Source organism: Notamacropus eugenii, chromosome 3, assembly GCF_028372415.1.
Source record: "Notamacropus eugenii isolate mMacEug1 chromosome 3, mMacEug1.pri_v2, whole genome shotgun sequence".
In the NCBI taxonomy this organism is placed as follows: Eukaryota; Metazoa; Chordata; class Mammalia; order Diprotodontia; family Macropodidae; genus Notamacropus; species Notamacropus eugenii.
Genome location: NC_092874.1, coordinates 434,197,281 through 434,220,623, shown reverse-complemented (window position 1 = coordinate 434,220,623; position 23,343 = coordinate 434,197,281). Strand labels below are relative to the sequence as shown.

The following is a 23,343-nucleotide window of genomic DNA, read 5'->3' as shown; positions in this document are numbered from 1 at the left end:
TGGGGTGGATCACATGACCATTTCTTTCCTTGTCTCCAGGGCCAGGACTAGCCTTTATTGCCTACCCCAAGGCAGTCACCATGATGCCCCTTTCTCCTCTGTGGGCTGCCTTGTTCTTCATGATGCTCATCTTCCTGGGACTGGACAGCCAGGTAAGAAATGCCTGATGAAGGATTGGTGGGAAGGTCTGTAGCTCTCTCCATGGAGGAAATGGCCTTCTCCTTCTGCTTGGAGTTAGTGTTCAATTCAATTCATCTCAAATCATTTATTGAACATTTATTTATTTATTCATTCATTCATTCATTTATCAAACATTTACCAAACATTGGGGTAACATTACCCAAGCATTAGGGTCAGAAATATAGATTTCAAACATCCCTTGTCCTCAAAGAATTTGCATGCTACTGGGTTTAACCAGAGCACAACCAGTCTACATATCATCTTTGCTTAGCAATTAAAATCCTCCACCATCTGGTCGCACCCAGCCCAGCCAACCTTATCTCCCTTCGTTCCCTGACACCTATCTTCCACTTCAGTCAGACTCACCACCTCACTGTGCCCCAGACATTTTCCACTCTGATTTCTAGCTCTAAATGAATCACCCAGCAAGTCCTCATGAAGCATGTACCATGTACCACACACTGTGCTAGGTGTGGGAGACAACAAAGACAAAATGAAATTATCTCTGCCCTTTGGGGGCTTACCTTATATCGAGGGACCTTACCCATGCTGTTCTCCCCACTGGGAATAATCATCCTCCTTATAACTTTTGCTTATTCAAATCCTAACCATTTTTAAAGTTTATCTTAAATCCCACCTCTTCCTTGCAGCCTTCCCAGGTTCCCACCCTTGATAGATTTCTTCTTTGTCATTTAATTTGGTATTTCATCATGTATGACCTTGTGTTATTATAGAACTGTTTTGCACATATAAATCTTACATCTTTTACTAAAGTGAAGGTTTCCCCAAGAACAGAGGCTGTTTGTTATATTCCTTCTGCATTTTCCTTCATGCCTAGCACAGGACTGGGCATTCAGTAAGTGACTGCTGAGCATCTGGATGAATTAGGGAATGAATGGATGGAGTCAATATGTGAAGGGGATATATGGATAAGTAAATGAATGAATGCAAGTGAATTAATGAATGAGTGAATGACTATGCCATGAAACCCAGGAAAACTCTCTAGACAATCTCAATTGTCTAAATTAAACTCACATTCACTCTATTCCCTCTGCTTCCTTGTCCAAGCCCCAGAGCCTGCCACAGCTCCCAAGATTGAGGCTCACACTTCCTCCTCCTGACCCTTTCTTTCCCTGATCTCAAGCAGGGTGTGTCTTAGCCAGATCAGTGACTTCCCTTCCACATGACCCACCTCACAGCTCCCAGGCCAATATCCCAAACCCCTAATTAACCTATACTATCCCTGGCTTCTCTTTCTGATACCCTACATCTACCCATCACACCCTTGAGAAATTGCAGACCAACTTTCACCTGACTGGCCCTCTTCCCTTCTGAAGTAGTAGCAGCAGGAGATAGAGGCAGAATCTGTCTTGGAAGAATGGTCCCCCCATCTCCCCTTTCCCTCCTAGGTTACATGAGGTCCTGGCAATGAATCCTTAGCCCTGGGATCTTTGCTAGGATTTCCCCAGGCACAGGTCACAAACATTTAGAAGGGCTATCACTGTATTTGAGAATGATGTTTGATTTGCTTATCTGTTCTAGAACAGCTTCCACTTTAACTTCTAAGTCTCTGATCTCCAAGACACCTCCATCCTGTCTTAAATGGACTCTTCCCTAGCCTTTGTTTCCTCTTAACCACCAGCACAGTCACTTGCCTGTCAAGTCTAATTGCTCCTGCATGCTTCGCTCCCTCTTCCAGACCACCAACCAAGCCCAGGCTCCTCAGGGGTAGACTTATAGGGGGATAGTGTGATGTAGTGAAAAGGGGATTGGATTTGGACTCAGAGGACCTGGGTTTGAATTCTGGTTCTGCTACTAACTACCACTTATAGCATCTCTTTCTTTGGGTGAATTACACCTCCTTTCCAGGAGGCAATTTCCTCATCAATAAAAAGAGGGGGTTGGATGAGATGACCTCAGAGGTCTCTTTAAGCCCTAAATCTATGATCCTTCTACAAGAGACTCCTAACTGGAATCCCTGCTGTCTTCTCCTCTCCCATTCACACTGTATATCACACTCAGATTAATATTCCTTAAATAATGCTCTCATCATGACCCTCTTCTGCTCGAAGACTTATGGTGGATTTCTTTAGGCTCTCAAATCAAGCCGAATTTCTTTATCTCAGCATTCAAAGACCTCCATAATCTGGACCTTGTGTGTATAACTTCCTTTCTATCTGTGTGGGTGCCTACATCTTTGTGTGTGTATGTGTATGTTGGTGGGGGAGGATTATAAACTTAAAACCACATAAAATTCATAGGATCATAGATTTAGAGCAAGAAGGGACCTTAGTGGTCTTCTAGTCCAATTGCCTCATTTCACAAATAAGAAAACTGAGGCTAAGAGAGAGAGAGAGAGAGGAAGTGACTTACGTAAGATCACATGGGATGTGAGTACCAGAGCTGGAATTTGAACCCTGACTACAAATACAGTCCTTTGAGTGAGTTCCTAAAGGCCAGAGACTGTGTTTGCCTTTCTTTGTATCCCCTAGCACTTAGCACAGTGCCTGTACATAGTAGGTACTTCATAAATGCTTATTGCCTGACTCACCTATCTTGCCCTGCCCCCTTTCATTCAATCAGAATAAATAAGAGGTCCCAAGGAATGACCAGGGATTGACATCAGGGCAGCTTATCACAGGCTCAATAAATTTCCCGTAAAATCAAACAGTTTTATAAAGCAAATCTCTCAGTGCCCAGAACTGCTGATTTTTGTTCCCTTGTTGGGAGGCCCCCAAAGCTGTGTGGATCAGCAGCTACCGCAGACCCGGCTCTTCTGTGACCTTACGCAAGTCACTTAACCTCAAAGCACCTTCCTTAGCATGGCCATCAATTCAGCCAGCCAAATCCAATTTCTTCCGCAGAATTGGTTTCTGAGCAATCGTTACTAAGCCGCAGTGGTGAAGAACCACGTGTTTTTCCTGATAATCACTTTCTATTGTCCCAGGTCAAAGATTTGTGAAGCTAGGGCTTGTCATCAGCCAAGTGACTACTGCAGACTGCAGACTGGGCTGTCAGGCCCCAGGGGCTCCCCAGTAAGCTGAGTTCTGCCTCTGGCAGTACCCTGAGCCCCAGATGTTCTGGACCCCATAGAGTTGAGCTCTATGTATATGGCAGCACCTGGAGCCCCAAACATGGACAGTATAATAGGATCGATGGCATGGGGTTTGCTAGAATTCCGATCTGCATTTCTAAAAGTCAGTAGGATGGACTCAGAGCAAGACTAGAATCTGTACCATCCTCCACTTAGCAAGAAGAGAAAAAAATCAAGCCACCAACAGGGATGTATCAAGCACCTCCTAAGTATACTGGGCCTTGCTAGGGGCCATGAGGAACACAAGGAGGTACCTGGGACAGAAGAATCCAGAAATAATGTGGCATAATGAGAAGAGAGCTGAATTTGGGATCAACAGACCTGGATTCAAATCCTTCCACTGTCTACAACTTGTGTGATTTAGGACAAGTAACTTTCCCCTCTCTGAACCTCAGTTACCTTACCTGGAAATGAAGTGGGTTGGACTAGGATCTCTGGGTGTTTCCAGCTTTGAAGTCAGTGGTCCAGTTCTTCAAGGGGCTCACATTCTACTCAGTAAGACTAAGATCAAAGCCTAGAATAAAACAATAGCTTACAGAAGGAACACTGAGCACAGAGCTCGAAGGCTTGGATGTGATTTGGGTGAGTGACCTCCATATAAAAACAGCAATATTAAAAAAAACAGTTGGAATAGCTAGCATAATAGCAGCAGACATTACGCCAAGTGCCTCACCAGTGTTATTTTATTTGATTCTTATAACAACCCCAGGAGGTAGGTGCTACTATTATCACCCCCATTTTATAGATGAGGAGACTGAGACTAATTGGTAAGTGACTTGTCCAGGGTCACACAGATGGTAAGCATCTGGGACCTGATTTGAACCCAAGAAGATGAGTCTTCCTGACTCCAGAACTGGCACTCTATCCACCATACCATCTTGCTGTCCTTATGTAAACTGTTACTGAAGGGTGCAGTGTATAAAATGATGGATTCAGAGTCTGGGTTCAAATGTCAACTCCATAACTTTTTTCCTGTGTGACCTTGAAAAAGTTATTTGTCCACAAATAATAAGTAGCAGAGACAGAATTTGAACCCAGGGCCATCTCACACTAGGGGAGCTTGTCCCCTTCCTAAAGTGTTAAAGAAGAATTGCTCCCCCTGAGGAGACATTCTAATCAACAAACATTCATTGAGCACCAGCTACGGAAGAGACCTTGGGATCAGTTCTGGGCTCTCCATGCTCACTCCAGTCAAAGTCCCATAGGTTACAGTGTTTGTTATGGTCCATCTAACTAGCACTATCTCTCCTCTTAGTTTGTGTGTGTGGAAAGCCTTGTGACAGCAGTGGTGGACATGTACCCAAAGACTTTTCGACGTGGCTATCGGCGGGAACTGCTCATCTTGGCCCTGTCCATTGTCTCCTACTTCCTTGGCCTGGTCATGTTAACAGAGGTAAGAAATCTTTAGGTTTATTTTTAATTGATACTATTCATTTATCTTCAGTATTTACATTGACTTCATTTCCCAATATACCCCCTCCTTCCCTTCCTTAATAACAAAGAATAATGAAGAAAGAAGAAAAAAGAGTTCAGAAAAACTTATCAAACCATTAACTAAGTTGAGCAGTATGTATGTAGTATTCAGCATCCACAGTCCCTATTTTCAAAAAGAGGGAATGGGGGTTGGGCTCTTCCATTTGGAGTTAGCAATGGAGTTGTGTGATCTGGAAAGTGGATTGGCTGCTATTTTTACATGAGAGTAGCCTTACTGATCATGAAATTTGCCTTGGAAAATCACTACCCTGGATCAATTCTCGGATATGGGAGAAGGTTATATGTGTGTGGGTGTGGGTGAGACTGTAGAGGCCAGACTTTTCAATAGTCCCATGAAACCACATAGGAATTTCTTAGAAGTTCAACATTTTCATAAAACCAAAGGGAGCTACCAGACAGGCCAGGTTAGGCTATAAGCTGACCCCTGCCTTTATTATACCTTTTGTTCTCTGATTTTAGGCTTCTGGGCACATGTGTCCCACACCCCTGGGTGCCAATAAAAATTTGAAGTCAATATTTATTAAGCAGAAGTTCAGGAATGAAAAAGAGGTAGCCTCAGAGTCATGAAGACTTGGATCTAAGTCCCATCTCTTACATCTCATCATTATTATAGCTACTATTTATACAGAGCCTACCATGTACCAGGTACTCTACTAAGTACTTTACCAATATTACTTCATTTGAGCCTACAACAAACAACCTTGGGAATTAGGTGCTATTACTATTTCCATTCTACAGTCAAGAAAATGAAAGTAACTAGAAGTTAAGTGATCTGCCAAAGACCACACAACTAGTATCTGAGACAGAATTTAAACTCCAGTCTTTATGACTTCAGACCCAGCATTCTATTCACACACCAATCTATTGTTTGGTCATTTCTGTCATTTCCAACTCCCCAAACCCCCATTTGGGGTTTTCTTGGCAGAGATACTGGAGTGCTTTGTCATCTCCTTCTCCCTCATTTTACAGATGAGAAAACTGAAGCAAACAGTTGAATACAACTGAAATGAGTCAACAACAATAGGGAGCCAGCAAAAGTTAATGAGGAAGGAAGTAACATGGTCTCAGGGTTCCATCACTTCAAAAATCAGTATAACTCAAGCTTGCACCAGCCATCTTCCCAGGCTACAACAGATAGGCTCCTTCTATACACTGTGATCCCCCTGAATTCTTTCTGCGGAACTTACTATAATGGACTGAAAGTCTAAGGTATAGTGTTTCCCTTAGGTAGCACAAAAAATAAGGTGTGGTGGTGAGATTTTTGGATGTCAAGCTCAGATGTGCAGGCTCTCCCACTCACTCCTCACTTGTCAAACTCTTGTTAAGGTGAGGGGGTGAATAGTTCTGCTCCCTGGTTCTCCAAGATAACTAGAATGAAAGCATTCTTAAAAAGCAGATTTTCTTTTCCCCTTGTCTCTTCCCCATCCCTCCACCTTGGATACTCAGCTCTCCGTTATCAAAAGAAGTCTTAAAATTCTCTTGAAAAGGATTAGTTGGAGAATTCCCCCACTATCTTGACTGTTGTTAACAGAAATAGAGAAAGATTTCTTTTCTTAAACCTAAAGAAAGAACCTCAGTGGAGCTGAGGTTATCAGAGAAAACATTTTCAGCCTGTTTGACTGCTGACACCCTGGGGATGATGTGTTTCTCTTTCTCCACATCGTCATTCTGCCTGCATTTAAAGAGAATTTGCTAAATTCTGATTGCAGAAGAAGAGAACTTTATGACATGCAAATTGACAGTTAAGCTTGAGAGCTAAAAGAATTAGTGCATCAAAGGGATGTCAAGAGTGAATATTTTGACTGGTAGGCAAGGTCAAAAGGCAGCACAAGTCACTTGGACTCACTGATCTCCAAAGTCTCTTTGAATTCCCAGATCCTAGGATTCTATGATAAATGTTGTAAATGTTTGTTGAATTGAATCAAATCCAGTGTTCCACTTTCTGGGAATAGCCTGGTGTGGAGTCTATGGCTCAGAAGATTACTAGCAGGGACAGGTGCTAACTATGCTGAGGAGTCATAATGTTGCTAACAACTGATAGACTATCTTGAATGTGGGTCATTCCATTTGATCCTCACAACAACCCCATGAGGTAGGCAGGTCTGAGGTTAATTCCATTCCCCTCTATACTAAAATACTAGTATCATTAGTATTTCCTTAAAAGAGAAATGAGAAAACGGAGACTCAGAAAAGGGAAATGACTGGCCCAAAGTCCAATGACTGGTAATTCAATTAAACAGTTCATCAAACATGGTAAGTTTCTACTATGTACAATAATAAAAGATAACATTTATATAGCATTTACTACGTGCCAGGCACTGTGCTAAGGGCTTTATAATTATTATCTCATTGATCCTCACAACTCTGGGAGATAGTGCTGTTATTATCCTCATTTCACAGATGATGATGATGACGATGATGAGGATAGCAGCATTTATATAGAACTTACTATGTGCCTGGCTCTGTGCTAAACGCTTTGCAGTTTTAATCTCATTTGATCTCACAACAACCTGGGGAGGCAGGTGCTGTTATTATCATTCCCATTTTTTACAAGTAAGGAAACTGAAGCAAACAAAGGTAAAGTGGCTTGTCCAAGGTTACAAGCTAATAAGTGGCTGAGGCCAGATTTGTTACTAACTGCAGGCCCAGTGCACTCTGTACTGTGTCAGCTAGCTGCCCAAGATATTCAACTATGTGCAGGAGAAAGAACTAAGAAAGTGAAAATGTTCCTAACATTCTACTCAGGGATACACAACATGTATTCAAAACAGTAAATATGAATAAATACAAAATTATATGAAATAACTTCAAGAGGATGATTATATTAACTGGAGAAATCAGGAAAAGCTTCCTATAGGAAGTAGAACCTGAGTTGTATCCTGAAGAAAGCTAGGAATCACAAGAAGTGGAAGTGAGGAGAGAGTGAATTTTGGGAATCACGTGCAAAAGCATGGAGGTGGGAGATGGAGATGGCAGGATCCTGGTTATGAACCTAGCTCTTTTAACTATAAGGCCATTGTTCTTAACTTTATAACATATTGTCTAGCAGAAATGAATAATTATACCTAGTCAGAGGCTTGAGAACATTAACCACTAATCCTTCAACATCCTTATTGGGAGGTGTGATTAGGTGACAGCCTTTGATACCAGCCATTCTGACCTCTAATGAAACAGCTACCCTGTATTGGCCTTTCTAGATGTGAGGGTTACCTAATGTACTAATTCACCTGCTATTAGAATAATTATGGACTTCATTTCCCCTAGCTTTTTTAAAAGCTTTTTTTTTTTTAAAGTCCAACTCAGTTGAGAGAAAAAGAGAGTGTAATTTCAGACTATGAATTCCCTGTTATTGTTTCCTAAGGAAAATTCTATGGCTTGACCATTTAGTCATTTCATTTTCTATTTGAGTGACCTTTGATTATTTCAAAGGTGGCAGAAGAGAAATCATTCATTGAGTCTAATTTAAGCAAATGCACCATTTTGTTTGAATACTCAGCCTTCTCAAACTTAGTGTCTAACAATTTTCTCCCCTCCTCTATTTCCAGTGACTTTAGGCAAACAACAAGCACTTTTAAAAGTACCTTCTATTCAAAATCTAGGTTATGCTTAACAGATATAGAAATGGAACACTGTGGTCCCAGTTCTCAAAGAACTTAAAGTCTACCTGGAAAGATAAGACTTGTTTCCCTGAAATATGGATACCACCAGCTTGACTAGAATTGATAAAATAAGTTGTTTGGTACCAATTATAACTATGGGTAGGATCTCGGAGGATTCAGAGATGGAGCCACTAACATGGGATCTCCCATGGAATGGACTACAGCTTATGACCAGGTGACATCCAAATGAAGTGATCAGCCAAAAAAAAGTCAGAATCAAAGTGGCTATGGTACAGGGGATGCAAAGACAAAATCAAAACCCGAAACAGTTTTTGCCCTCAAAGAGCTTCTATCCAACAAAAGAAATAGACAAGAAATAGAGAGATAGAGGAAAATCAGGAGAATTATGGGAAGATTAACTAGGAGAGGATAATGGTCAGGTCTCAAAAGCACAGAGATGTCAAGATGGAGGAGGACTGAGAAAATTAGATTTAGCAACTACAAAGATTATTGTTAACCTGGAAGTGGGGGGCGGAAAAGCAGTTTCAGTTAAGTGGTGAAGTAAGATGCTGGTGGGAGGTAAAGGAGTAAATTCGAGGAGGGTACCATTATCTTTCTAGTCACTTAGTAGACTTGCATCCCTGACAGCATACTCACTTTTCACCTCCACCCCTGCCATATTCAATCAGTTGCCCCAATGCTACATCTCTAATCCATTTTCTTTTTTTCCACTTAAATTCAAGACCTCATTATCTCTCATCTGCACCACAGGTCATAAGATCATGAGCTCATAAATACTGAGCTGGAAGAGACCTCACAAGTCATTCAATTCAGATTTTTCACTTTATTGATAAGGAAACGGAGGCTAAGGGATATGAAGGGATTTGCCTAAGCTCACACAAATATCAAGTATCAGAGGTGTGATTCTAATTCAGGTCTTCTGACTCCAGAAAGGACACTATTTCTATTGTACTCTCCATGTCCATTGCTTCTCTCCACTCCAGTCTATCCACATTGCTACCGGGCTGATATTCCTAAATCTCAGCTTTCTGACCTTGTTACTCCCCTATTCAATAAACTCCAGTGGCTCCCTAGCATTTCTAGGATCAAATACAAACACATCTACTGGGTATCCAAAGCTCTTCTCAAAGTGGTTCCAACTCACCCTCTCAGCCTTGTTCTAGATCCCATTGCTGTCCTCCATGTACTCTCTGGTCCAGTCAAACTGACTTCTTAAGGTTCCTCATGTGTGACACTCTATTTCTCACCTCCATGCTTTATCCTATCTGTCCTTCACTCTTGGATTGCATTCCTGCCTCCATGAGTTAAAATCCTTAGCTTCCTTTAAAATTTAGCTCAAGGGTTACCTTCTACACGCAGCTCTTTGGTGATCCCCTAGCTGCCAGAATTTTTCTCCAAAATTACCTTGTATCTACTTTGTGTATACCTGTGCATATGGTAGAAGTGTTCTTCCCCATCAGAATATAAATACCTTAAGGAGGGGCCCTTAAAATATTTTCATCTGTTTTCCTAAGAACCTCAAGCATGCCTGATCCATTGTAGATGCTCAATAAGTACTTATAGATTGAGTGATTAAATGAGTTTAGATAGCTTTTTCTCAGACTTTGTGAAAGGGGAAAATATAAAACAATAAGATTCAGAGGATGATAGGGAAAATTGAAAAAAAAATTGGTATAGGGACATGTTTGCAGGTAGCAGGAATGGAAATAATACATACAGAAGAATTAAAATTAAAAGAGAGAAATATTGGAAGGAATGATCAAAGTGGCAGGGATGGGAAGGAGTGAGGTCAAAGGTACAAGTAGAGAGGATGACCTGGTCAAGGAACAGGCCCATTTCTCTCTTAGAGACTAGAATAGACAATGATGTCAAGGTATTGAAAGTCTCTTTAAAATAAGAAAGCAAATGAGGCTCAGAAGAGGGAAAATAACTTGGCCAATGCCACACAACTTGTTAGAAATGGAGCCAGTATGAAAATATTCATATGAATGATGAATAGTCAAGTGAGCTGACCTAGGATAGCAATATGCAATAAAAGTATTGGAATGAAAAGCCTTGAAGGACTCAACATGGTGACTGAATACTGTTCAAGATGACTGATAACGAAGCATGCTCCCCATCTCCCAACAGAGGTGATCGATGAAACTTGCAGCAAACATACATTTTCTGAGATGGTTAACATGGGAATTAATTTTGTTTGGTTATGCTACTAGGTGCTTTGTTGTTGTTGCTGCAATTTGAGGGTGAGAGTGAGAGTGGGATTCTAGGACTGGGATTTCAAAAAAAGAAAGAAAGAAAAAAGAAAGGTATGAAGGGGAGACAGAGAGGGAGACAGAGAGAGGGAGAGGGAGAGGGAGAGGGAGAGGAAGGAAGGAAGGAAGGAAGGAAGGAAGGAAGGAAGGAAGGAAGGAAGGAAGGAAGGAAGGAAGGAAGGAAGAGATATTAAGCGTTTTTTAAACTTTCACAGAAGAAAGTCCAGAAGGAAACACAGACGAGAAATCTCAGAGATTATAGGTGACACAGCAGAAAGTTGGCTGAATTTGGAGTCAGAGGACTTCAGTTCATAACGTTGCTGCTCCTTCTTTATGCCAGTGTTGCATTGGGGAAGTCACAACCCTTTTCTATGACTCAGTTTCCTTATCTGTGTAATAAGAGGGTTGAACTAGTTGGTCTGCAAAGTGCCTTTCAGCTCTGAATCTTTAATCTATGCTGAATTTATATATTTTAAAAGAAAAGAAATCATACATAATAGAGATTTGTAGTTTCATACACAAGCCTCTTTTTTCATTTTAATTTGCATGGGAAAATACAAGCAAAAAAAAATTCTTTGAAAACAAGAAAGAAATAGAGTCAGAAATCTCTACTGACTCTTTGGACTCTTAGACATAGATCCAGAAAATGTCGGAAGCAATAGAGATCTTGAAAGTCATTTAATCTAAAACTCTTATTTTATTGTGTAACTGGAGCTCAGAGAGGGAAAGTGATTTTCCCAAGGTCACATAGCCATTAAAGCCCTCTAGGAATGACCCAGCTACCTTTTGTCATGCATCTCTTCTCTTTTCCCAAAACACCCTCTGCCTATTGTGATGAAATTACCTTTCTCTTACAGTTGAAGGCAATTTTCATGGAGGTTCCAAAGATTAAAACTTGAAAAGTCCTTAAAATCATTCAAGCTAAACCTCTTATTTTAAAAATTTGGAAGCTTTGACCTAGAGAAGGGGAAGTCATTTTCTCAAGGGTAGAGTCAGTGGCAGTCAGACCTCCTCATTGTATGTAGTTATCACTATATATGTAACATATTCTGGGAACTTATTAGCTAAAGTAGCATTCAGGTGAACATTACACTTTTTTTTAGGGTGGTAAGGAATATGAATCAGCTTGAACCTGGGAAGAAAGAGGAGCCTTCCTAATGCAGAGGCCTAATGGTGCCTGGAAGTCAGACTGACCCCAGAAGTTGGCAAGAAGGGTCAGAGGAGCACTAGCTTTGAATTAAAAAATGAAGAATTGATTTTGGTTAGATCAGGGAGGAGAGTCTTAACCCTGAGGTAACAGGAAGGTTAGTCATTTGGTACAATAAGGCAAAAAGACTGAGAATCAGAAACTCACACTACTAATTGATTTGGGATACAAAAGCCCAGATTCTGACTCCAAGTCAAAAAATTATCCCAAGTCACAGCCTCATTCCTAAAAGATCCATACTGATGAGACAATCAGTCAATGGGGTCAAAATGAGAGCTGCCCTGAGCTTAAATGCAGACTAAGTCATTTATGAAGCTGCCACACTAATTCTGTCCCTCTCCCTGGTCTCTCCATCTGTCTCTGTTGTAGGGTGGCATGTATATCTTCCAGCTATTTGACTCGTATGCAGCCAGCGGGATGTGCCTTCTCTTTGTCGCTATCTTTGAATGTGTCTGCGTTGGCTGGGTTTATGGTGAGTATCAGCTACTGACATTTGCCATGAAATCTCTTCCCCTATGCCAGCTGCTACCCATTACACCTGTTTCCTGGAGGCAGTGGAAGGCACAGGCTCTTTGTTCTGTCCAGCCAATGCTTGATGTGACTATAGCTGGGCAGGAGCCCAAGCAAGCACCAGGATAGGCAGGATCTGCTGTTTTGTTCTCTGTGACTACAACATTCTAGACCTTGTTCCTTTATCTCTCTGACTTTTATCATCCACTCCAATCCATGCATAGATTTCATAGTTCTTAGATTCAGACCTGCAAGAGACTTCAAAGGTTTTCTAGTACAACCCTTACAAATAAATAAAGAAATCAAGGTCCAAAGAAGTTGTGACTTTCCCAAAGTCATATAGGTAGTAAGTGGCAAAGGAAAAATTTGAACTCAGGTCCCCAGATTCCAACATCAGATTCCACTATTTCATGAAGAATTATTACTTTTCATAGCTGTTAAGTATTCTTCTTAATATCTAACCAAAATCCCCATGGTGGTTTAAATGAGAGGCAGTGTGGCATGTTGGATAGAACACTGGAGCCAGTGAAGACCTGAGTTCGAATCTTGTCTTTAACACTTACTAGGTATGTGATCACAGACAAGCCCTTTAACCTCCCTGTGCCTCAGTTTCTTTTCTGTGAAATTAAGAGCTTAGACTCAATAATCTCTAAGCTTTCTTCTAGCTCTAAATCTAGAATCCTAGGAAACCTGAGTATTTTTCTCTCTTTCTATCCTCAATAGGAGCAGGGAATGCTTACTTATATGTACCCCCACACACACACTTCACACACAAAGATATGACAGAAAATCTATCTGCCTTCACTCTTCTTTTCCCTAGGTTAACAGCATAATTCCTTTGACCTTTATATATAGTTCTTGTAGACTAATATAGGAATTTTCTTCTGTATCTTCTGTGTGTGGGGAAGAAGGAGGGGTAATATAGTGGATAAACCCCTTTACTTGGACTCAGCATGATCTGTTTTGTAATACCACTTCAGGGGGGAGGAGCCAAGATGGTGGAGTAGAAAGATACACATATGCTAGCTCCGAACCCACAGCCCATAAATTACCTGTAAAGAAGAACTCCCAACAAATTCTGGAGCAGCAGAAGCCACAGAACAATGGAGTGGAGGAGATTTCTGTTCCAGAGAGCCCTGAAAAACTGACAAGAAAGGTCCGTTGCACACTAGACCTGGAGCAGAGCCCAGCCCTGCCTTGGCTGCATGGCACCGAGAGGAGCAGATCCAAGCAGGCTTCAGGGACAGAATCTCCAGCGGCCACGCAGGTCCCTCCACCCACAGGTGGCAAAGTGATGTGCTGGCCGAGGAATTGGTGGTTTGTGTCCAAAAAGCTCTGAACCATCTTCAAGAAATCTGGGAATTCATAGGAATTTCAGAGGACCAGAGGCTGTCAAGAATCATATAAAGGATCTATTGGACATGATGATCACAGAAGAAGAGGGTCTAAAGGAGAGACTCTTAGAAAGTATCAACTTTTGTCCAAAAGAACTTGACACTCTGTGCAGGGAATTAAGCCTGGAATCCTTTAAAGAGAAGGAAGAGAGAGCACCATCTTGTAGCTAGAAAAAGATTTGCTCACTCAAGTGAAAATGATGCTCAAGAAAAAGAAGGAGAGAATGCAAGAACTGAAATTGCTGCAAGAAAGAGACCAAGACTTATGTGAGATCCTTTGTACAATGCCCTATGGCATCAACAGTGGTTCAGTCCCTAGCTTGAAGGAGCTGGACCAGTTTAGGGAGCACCTGCAAGCTCTGGCTGAAACCAAGGCAAGTAGGCGGGAGGAGTTTATCAACACAAAGAAACAAATCATATTCTGTATGGAAGAACTAGATCACACCCAGACATGAGTTTTGAAAGAGAAGTGGTATGTGAGGATGAAGACGCTTTCTGCCTGTCATTGGAGAACGTAGCTGCACTACAGACACTTCTCCAACAGCTGGAATTACAGAAAGCTCAGAATGAAGCTGTGTGTGATGGTCTACGATCTCGAATCAGAGAACTCTGGGACAGATTACAAACAGCCCCTGAGGAGAGAGAGGCCCTAGCCATGTTCATGACTGGATCAAAGGCCAAGATAAGGAAGACGCTGCAGTCAGAAGTAGATCAACTGGAGGAGCTAAAGATTCAAAATATGAGGAAAGTGATTGAAGCAATCTGGGTGGAGCTAGCTCTGTATTGGGAAAAGTGCTTCTATAGCCAGGAGCACAGACAAGCCTTTGCGCCCTATTTTGATGAGGATTACACAGAGACACTGCTCCAGCTCCATGATGTGGAACTTGTGGAACTGAAGCATTACTACGAGACTCACAAAGAACTGTTTGAAGGTGTTCAGAAGTGGGAAGACAGCTGGAAGTGTTTCTTAGAATTTGAGAGGAAAACTTCAGATTGGAGCCGATTCACAAATAGAGGTGGAAATCTCCTGAAAGAAGGGAAGCAAAGAGCCAAGCTCCAAAAAACTCTTCCTAAGCTGGAAGAAGAGTTGAAGACAAGGATTGAACTGTGGGAGCAGGAGCACTCAAAGGCCTTCGAGGTGAATGGGCAGAAGTTCATGGAGTACGTGATGGAGCAGTGGGAGATGCATCGTTTGGAGAAAGAGAAAGCCAAGCAGGAGAGACCGCTCAAGAAGACCCAGCAAACAAAAACAGAGATGCTCTATGGACCCAGGGCACCCAGCAAGAGGCAAGTGCTGGGCCCCAACACGCCAGGAAAAGTCTGAAAGCTTAATCCCACCACAGCCACTCCCAATAGCACCATCCGCTCTGTCTTCGGTGGGACTGTCTACCACTTCCCAGTGCCCCACCTTCCATCTGCTAGAGGCAAGCCATCCAAGACTTGCAGCCGTTTGGGGCAGAGGACAGCCCCTCTGGGCAGACAGGGACACAACATCCTGACTGGTGGGCGTCCCCTACTTGGCCCCTCTCCGGCTTAACCTCACTGTTAATTCTGTTGCCAGCACCTATCCTGAGTTTGCGCAAGAACTTTCAGAGGCTTCCAGATCTGATGTCCCTTCTCGAATCCTCAATTCTATGATTATCCTGTCCTGAGAAGGCCCTCAGCATCCTTCCCACTTGTGGCTTCCCTGTGCCAACACTGGATGCAAAGGCACTGGGGTGCCTTGTGTATATGTCTCTCTCTCTCTCTCCTATATATGTGTGTGTGTGTGTGTGTGTGTATGTGTGTGTGTGTATATATATGTGTGTGTATATATAGGTGTGTGTGTATATGTGTGTGTATATATGTGTGTGTGTGTGCATATATGTATGTGTGTGTGTGTATGTATCTTTTATTTCAGGCTTATTCTCAATTAAGGAGATGTTTAAACCAATGACTAGCTCCAGTGTTCAGGGACTGATAAAAGGTGACAGCCATAGTGCGCAGGCCTTTTAGAGGTCCAATTGTTCCTAAGGACTTAATCTTAATCAGTAATCCTTCCTCATCAATGTTAAATAAAGTAAACCTAGTTTTAATGTAAAAAAAAAAAGAGTAATACTACTTCAGATACTTTGCCAGTTATGTGATCCCGGGCAAACCACATAATCTTTCTCAACCTTAATTTCCTCATCTGTAAAATGGGGGTAATAATAGCACCTTCCTTACATGGTCCTTATGAGAATAAAATAAGATAGAACATATAAAGTGCTTTGCAAACCATAAGGCACTATAGAAATGTTAGTTGTTATTATCATAATTTACATTATTTCTGTACAGGGAGCAATCGCTTTTATGACAACATTGAAGACATGATTGGTTATAAGCCGCTATCCCTAATAAAGTGGTGCTGGAAGGTGGTGACCCCAGGCATCTGTGCAGTGAGTATTCCCTCATCAAACATCCTCTCTCCGTCTCATAGCTTTAAGACCCTGAGATAATGAATGGCATGCTCTTTTCAGATAACAGGTCCATAGTGTCTGGGACTATTCTGGGTGGCTCCTCCCTCAACCAGAAAGATTGCATTACAGTCAGACTTGGACCATCCCTGCATTCACTGAGCATACAGTACACTAGAGATATAAAATGCACACACACACACACACACACACACACACACACACACACACACACACACACACACCCATGGTACAAAATAACATATAGCTGCTTCATAGAGGTGAAAGCTAAGTTTCATGTGAGTTTAGAAGAAGAGAGGATCACTGTTAGGGTTGGAGAAGGCTTCTAGGAGGAGGTGGTATTTGAGTCATGCCTTATCACCATCTGAAAGAGATCCTAGGAAGAAAACTTACAGGAATATGATAGCCAAGTTTCCAAATTCCCAGGATCAAGAGAGAATATTGCAAGCAACAAGAAAAGAAAAACAATTTAAATACTCTGGAAAAACATTCAGGATTTCATAAGACCTAGCACGGCCTCTGCACTAAAAGACAGCAGGTCTTGGAACATTTTATTTCAAAGAGCAAAGGAGCTGGGGCTGCATCCAAGAATAACCTCCAGCTAAGTTTAGTATAATACTGAATGAAAACAAAAATAGACATTTGAAAGATGGCTGAAGAGGCAAAGTGAGGTAAAGCATGGCTGAACATGTGTTTGACCAAGCAGGACCAGCAAGGAGCTCTGGCTGCATGCTCTCCAATGGATGCCTGCTTACAAAAGCCACTTCAGTCCCTACGTATCAATTAACCAACAAATAGGTATTAGGCATTATGTGTTAGACACTGGGGATACAAGTACAAAGAATGAAACAATCCCTACTGGCAATGAGTTTACATTCATTGGGAGATAACTATGTAAAAAGTACATAAAGTTTATAAATTCACACATATATGTGTATACATCATCTATGTGCCAGAGACTGTAAAGACTTCACATGGTGCACCCCTCTGTAAGGTAGGATTTCCTTGGGGAAGCATCTTGGGTATCCCCTAGAAAGGAGTGCTCCTGTACTGATTTCCCTCCTAGTGACCAGGCTGCTCTTCCATCTTTCAGGGAATCTTCATCTTCTTCCTAGTGAAATACAAACCTCTCAAATACAACAATGTGTATACATACCCCAACTGGGGCTATGGGATTGGATGGATGATGGCACTCTCCTCCATGGTCTGCATTCCACTGTGGATTGTCCTCAAGATGTGGCAGATTGAGGGCACACTCTCGGAGGTGAGTGATAACTGGACCCTACCATCCAGCCATGGAAAAGAGAGATCTGCCAGGTGGATAAGTGAGGAAAAGAGCGCACATGGAAGGGAAGACTTTCGAACTGGACTCTTTCTGGTAACCAAGGTTCCAAGGTGCTCCATGTTTTGATACTGGAACAAAAATCTGGATAAAGGGGGAGCTAGCATTTGCATAACATTTTCTATGTGCCAGGCAATGTGTACAACACTTTTTACAAATATTATCTCATTTGATCCTTACAACAATTCTTTGAGACAGGTATTATTGTTATCCCAATTTTACAGTTGAGAAAATTGAGGCAAACAGAGACTAAGTGACTTGCCCAGGGTAAACAGCTAATAAACTTACACAGTTTGTAAGCATCTGAGTCCAGATTTGAACTCAGGTCTTTATATATATATATATATGTGCAGATATATATGTATGGCATATTTATGTATGAGATATGTATATGCATATGTATATGTGTGTATGTATATATGTATGTATATGTGTACATCTGCCCGTATAGCTATTATTTATTTACACATATATATGTATGAACATATGTATATTGTATGGTTGTGTATAATTATATTTGGTTCTACATTTATGATTTTATTGGTTGGGGGGTGATCTCCTGTTGTGGAATCCCTCCTCCATTTGTAATCAATGAGCTTCTCTATAGTTTATACTCTGCAAGGATGACCTGGGGACACTAGTTAAAAAAAATAGAAAAACTAGATCAATGGAATAGGCTAGATAAGAATGAATCAGAAGTAATTGAACTTAATAACCTAGTGGTTGGTCAACCTGAAAACATAAAATACCTAGGAAAGAACTCGTTATTTGACAAGAAACGCTAGAAAAACTGAGAAACAGTCTAGGAAAAAAAATAGTTTTGGTGCTACATTTTATAACGAATTGCATTTATTTGTATTTATACAATAAATTCAAAATAGATGAAAGATCATGCTATTGAAAAATTAAAAGAGAAACATATCATATATCTTTCACAGCTATGTGTGGAGGGTACAAATTATTAACCAAATGAGATAGAAAAAATAAAAAGATAAAATAAATAATTTTGATTACATCAAATTAAAAGGCCTTTTCACAAACAAATTTCATTCATCTAAGGATGAATGAAATGAAACAGTCACCTGGTGGGGTGGGAGAGGGGAGAGAAAGCTTTGTATCAAATATCATTGACAATGATTTAATGTCCAAGATGTATAGAAAATTAACAAAAATATATAGAAACAAAAGTGAATCCCCAATAAAGAAACAGTTAAATTATCTATCACTTTTAAAAGAAGAATAACATTAAACAGTCTTATAAAAGAATGTTCCAAGTCACCAATGATAAAAGAAATACAATTCAAAATAATCCCAAGGTTTTGATGTACACCCAGCAAGTTGGCAAAGATGACCAAAAAGTAGAGATAGTTGATGTTGAAGGAGTTGTAGAAAAATGGTCACACTAATTCATTGTTGGTGGAGTTGTGAATCGTCACAATAATTCTGGAAAACAATTTGGAATTATGGAAATAGTGACTAAAATGTTTATCCCTTTTAACTCAGACATTATACTGCTAGGCATATGCTGTAAGAACATCATAAAAAAGAATAGTTCCATATATATTTAAAATATTTATGACAATACTTTTCATGGTGGTAAAAAAAAGAAAGAAAGAAAATAGACGACTATCAATTAGAAAAATAACCAAAAACATTGTGGCACATGAATGTAATGCTATAAGGAACAACAAAGAGGATAAATACAGAGAAACATGGCAAAATATATGAAGCGGTGCAAACTGAAGTAGAGCCAGGAAAACAATATAGACAGCAGTTACATCAATGTGAATGGAAAGAACAACTGTAAAACAATTAAGATGGAATTTTGTGAAATTGTAAAGAACCAACTTGCTCCAAAAGAAAAGAGATGAGTAGACACGTCCCCCAGGTCCTTTTTAGAGGTGAGGAATTCAACCTTATGGTCAATCCCATCCATCCTATGGTTTAGGAAGATTATTTTGGCAGCTCAGTGGAGAATGGCTTGGAGAATGGGGGAGGGGGGGAGCAGAAACGCCAATGAGAAGGTAATAGAAATAACCCACTCAAGACGTGGGGAAGGCATGAACTCAAGTTGTGGTGAGGAGAGTGGGGGGACAAGTGGAACTTAAGTGAGGAATGTGGTTTTTGGTTTGTTTATTTAATTTTGTTTTGTTTGCATTTGGAACTTAGTGTAGAAGTCTTTAAATTTATATGTGGATCCCTAGAATCACTGAGAATCTCTGGTCCTTGAAGAGGACTCCGCACTGACAACTGCTAGTTTTCCTGGGGGGTGGGAAGGGTGAGTGTCTTCTTACAGAAAGCAGAGTTCATTGGTCTTCCACAGGGCCTCAGGCCAGGTGGAAAAATGATCTCTTCATGCCTTCTTTCTGCAAAGATGATGGTTATTTCTGGAGCTCAGAGTCCTGCAGCCTGGAAGGTTCTCTTACTTGTGAAGAGATGGTCAGAGACCAGGTTGTTTTGTTAACACTCTGGGATGTCATGCCAACTTATATCTTCAATGGAAACTTTCACTTGAAATCTTATCACCTTCCCCACTGAGAAAATACCCCAAGGGTCCCACACTGGGTTGTGGGGGTTCAGAAATGTTGACAGATGCAAATTTCTCTGAAGATGACTTTGGGCTCAGGAATTTAGGATGAGTAGGGGAGGAAGAATAGAGACCCTTTGCTAAGCCACCAAGTGACTTCCCAAGGCAAGAAACTATCTTAAAACCTAATTAGAAAAGGGATCTTATCTCCTTAGTTTTCTTTTGTGTAAAATAAAAGATTTGGTCTAAGTGACCTCTAAATTTCTGTCAGTTCTAAAGTCTTATTTTGGAATAATCATTATTATTATAATTATAAAAATTTAAATTTTGCAAAAACACTTTCTAAATATTATCATATCTACCCACCCTGAGTAGTAATTCTTGTCCTCATTTTACAGATGAGGAAACTGAGGCAAAAAAAGAGGTTAAGTGGCTTATCCCTAGTCATAATACGTAAATAGATCTTCCTGACTCCAGGTCCAACACTCTATGATCTGTGCTACCTAACTGCCTGCTGACTTAGACTGCTTGTCTAAAGGTCAATTACATTCTTAGAGGATAGTCCCCATATTTAAGAAGCACAGCAGTGGTTTAAGGAAGAGGGTGACTGGGAGGACTTTAGAGGTGCCATTAGAAGGGGATCCCAGAAGAAGAGGTCCAAGGACTGGACTACACATTAGATCTAAGTTCTATCCATTAACTCACCATATAAGTTTTGCTAATTCATTTCCCTTCTCTGGGATTTACTTAGTTCATCTGTGAAATGAGGGACTCGTGCTCAGTGTCACTTCCAGCCTTGACTTTCTAAGATTATTTCTATTTGTTTAACGACTATGCCATGGTTAGTCATGAATATTACTCATGGACAATGTTAACCCTAATGCTCATTCTCATAGGGAATAACTGACATATAGCTGATGTTTACAAAGTCCTTTAGATAGCCAATAAGCATTTATTCAGAATGTGCTGTATACCAGGCACAAGTTAAGCACTGGAAAGATGAAGGAAAGTCAGAAACTCAGTTCATACCCCCAAGGAGCTCACATTCTAATGGGGACAACAACGTGCAAATGAACAGGAAGGGTGGGAAAGGCCTTCTGGAGAAGGTGGGATTTGAGCCAGGAAAGAGACAAGTCAGAGGAGAGGAGAGAGAGCATTCCAGGCATGGATGACAGCAGGTAAGTGTGAAAAATAAGGAAAGGGAGAAAGTGAATAATGAGAAGGGCCAACTTCCTTTAGCCAATGGAGCAGGATGAGGAGCATCAAGTCACTGATCCAGCTGTAGCTGGATCATAGAAGTAAAGTGTAAGTAAGGGTAAGTAAGTAAAGGGTAAGTAAGTAAGGGGGTAAGTAAGTAAGGGGGTAAGTAAGTAAGGGGTAAGTAAGTAAGGGGGTAAGTAAGTAAGGGGGTAAGTAAGTAAGGGGTAAGTAAGTAAGGGGTAAGTAAGTAAGGGGTAAGTAAGTGAGGGGGTAAGTAAGTGAGGGGGTAAGTAAGTGAGGGGGTAAGTAAGTGAGGGGGTAAGTAAGTAAGGGGGTAAGTAAGTAAAGGGTAAGTAAGTAAAGGGTAAGTAAAGTATAAGAAGACTGGAAAGGTGGAAAGGGGCCAGGTTGTGAAAGGTTTTAAAAACTAAACAAAGGATTTTTTATTTGATCCTGGGGATCATAGGAAGCCATTGGAGTTTACTGAATGGGAGAGTGACATGATCAGACTTGCATTTTAAGGGAGCCAGTTAGGCAGTTCTCTGGAGGGTGGATTGGAGTGGAAAGAGACTTAAGGCAGTGAGGCCACATTGAAGACTATCTCAATTGTCCAAGTAAGAGGTAATGGGGTGGTGACTGGGTAAGCAGAGAGAGAAGAGAACTTTTAAGAAAGTTATTGTAAAAGTAGAAATGACAAGATCTGAAAACAGAACAGATATGTGGAGTGAGTTTAGGTACAGTGTCAAGGATAACATCAAGGATGCTGGTCTATCTTGACAACAAGAGGGAAGTTGAGGGGAAAGGAGGGATTGAGAACAAAGATTCTGTTTTGGACATGTTGAGTTTGCAATGCCTATAGGGTATGACTATCATAATGACCCTGGGAGGTAGATACTATTGTTATTCCCATTTTGCAGATAAGTTCCATTATATAGATGTATACTTTATAAAGACACTCAGAGAGGTTAAGAGTTTGGGGACCTCAAGGGAATAAGAGTTAAGGCAGCAGAATGTACTGGTAGACCCAGCTGTGCTACTCATTCACTGGGTGATCAAATCCGAGAGAGAGAGGAGAGAGAGAGAGGGAGAGAGAGAGAGGGAGAGAGAGAGAGGGAGAGAGGAGAGAGAGAGAGAGAGAGAGAGAGAGAGAGAGAGAGAGAGAGAGAGAGAGAGAGAGAGAGAGAGAGAGAGAGAGAGAATGTCTTTGGGTTTAGAGGATCTGACTTTCAAGTACCACTTCAGATACTTAACAGTCGAATAACCTTGGCCAATTAATTTCATTTCTCATCTAGAACGTAAGGGTGGTTGGACTAGAACATGTCCAAGACCCTTTCTACCTCTGAATCTATGGTTTTTGAAAAGCAGGGTGGGGGCACCAAACCTGGCACAGACTGGACAGACAGACAGGGCAAGAGTCCAGGAACATACTTATGCATCTCTTATCTTCTTTCATCACACAGAAATTCAGGAAGTTGATAGTGCCCAGCCCAGACTTGAAGATGAGAGGGAAGCTTGGCACCGGCACACGAACGGTTACTCTAAATGACTGTGATGCCAAACTCAAAGGGGATGGAAACATTTCTGCCATCACAGAAAAGGAGACACATTTCTGAGAGACCTCTCTTCGACTGGGATTTTTTTTTTTTTACAAATGAAGAAATAAACTACTTCACTTAATTATAGGAGTTCGCTTGTTTTGCACAAAAATTATTAACAAGTTAATTTTAAAGTGAACACTGTATCCTTGTTTAAAAGTCATTATTTTTTAATTATTATGTATGTAACAGTCACAGGGAGATAATATTGTATGGGATGCTAGCAAAAACTTCTTGTAATGTGGTGATTTTAATTGTCATTTTCTAGGAATTAGGAAGGTCTGTAAAATATACTGTGTCAACCTTTTATATTTGGGTCTTGGGGATGGGGTGGCATTGAGCAGCCCTCATTATGCTTCTAACCCATTTCCACAGGTCACTGTGAACCATTTCCTTTCCAATGTATGTCTATAAAGGGGACTGCTTCTCTGAACACTGGAGGGAAGCTTCCACTCAGTTCTTACCATCTTCA

The 23,343-nt window shown here is 41.0% G+C and overlaps 1 protein-coding gene and 1 pseudogene across 2 annotated transcripts in view; both read left to right on the top strand.

Annotated features, from left to right (window-relative positions):
- The window catches only part of SLC6A11 (solute carrier family 6 member 11), a 173,976-nt gene extending 151,023 nt beyond the window's left edge, over nucleotides 1–22,953 (top strand). For both annotated transcript variants that reach the window (XM_072598488.1, XM_072598487.1), the window contains 6 exons: nucleotides 40–152; nucleotides 4,530–4,667; nucleotides 12,217–12,319; nucleotides 16,068–16,168; nucleotides 17,301–17,471; nucleotides 22,737–22,953. In XM_072598488.1, the coding sequence (XP_072454589.1) occupies nucleotides 40–152; nucleotides 4,530–4,667; nucleotides 12,217–12,319; nucleotides 16,068–16,168; nucleotides 17,301–17,471; nucleotides 22,737–22,889 (779 nt within the window). In that variant the 3' untranslated portion in view covers nucleotides 22,890–22,953. The remainder of the gene's footprint in view (nucleotides 1–39; nucleotides 153–4,529; nucleotides 4,668–12,216; nucleotides 12,320–16,067; nucleotides 16,169–17,300; nucleotides 17,472–22,736) is intronic.
- On the top strand, nucleotides 13,748–15,496 carry LOC140497486 (protein regulator of cytokinesis 1 pseudogene; annotated as a pseudogene).
- Nucleotides 22,954–23,343: the final 390 nt, after the last annotated feature.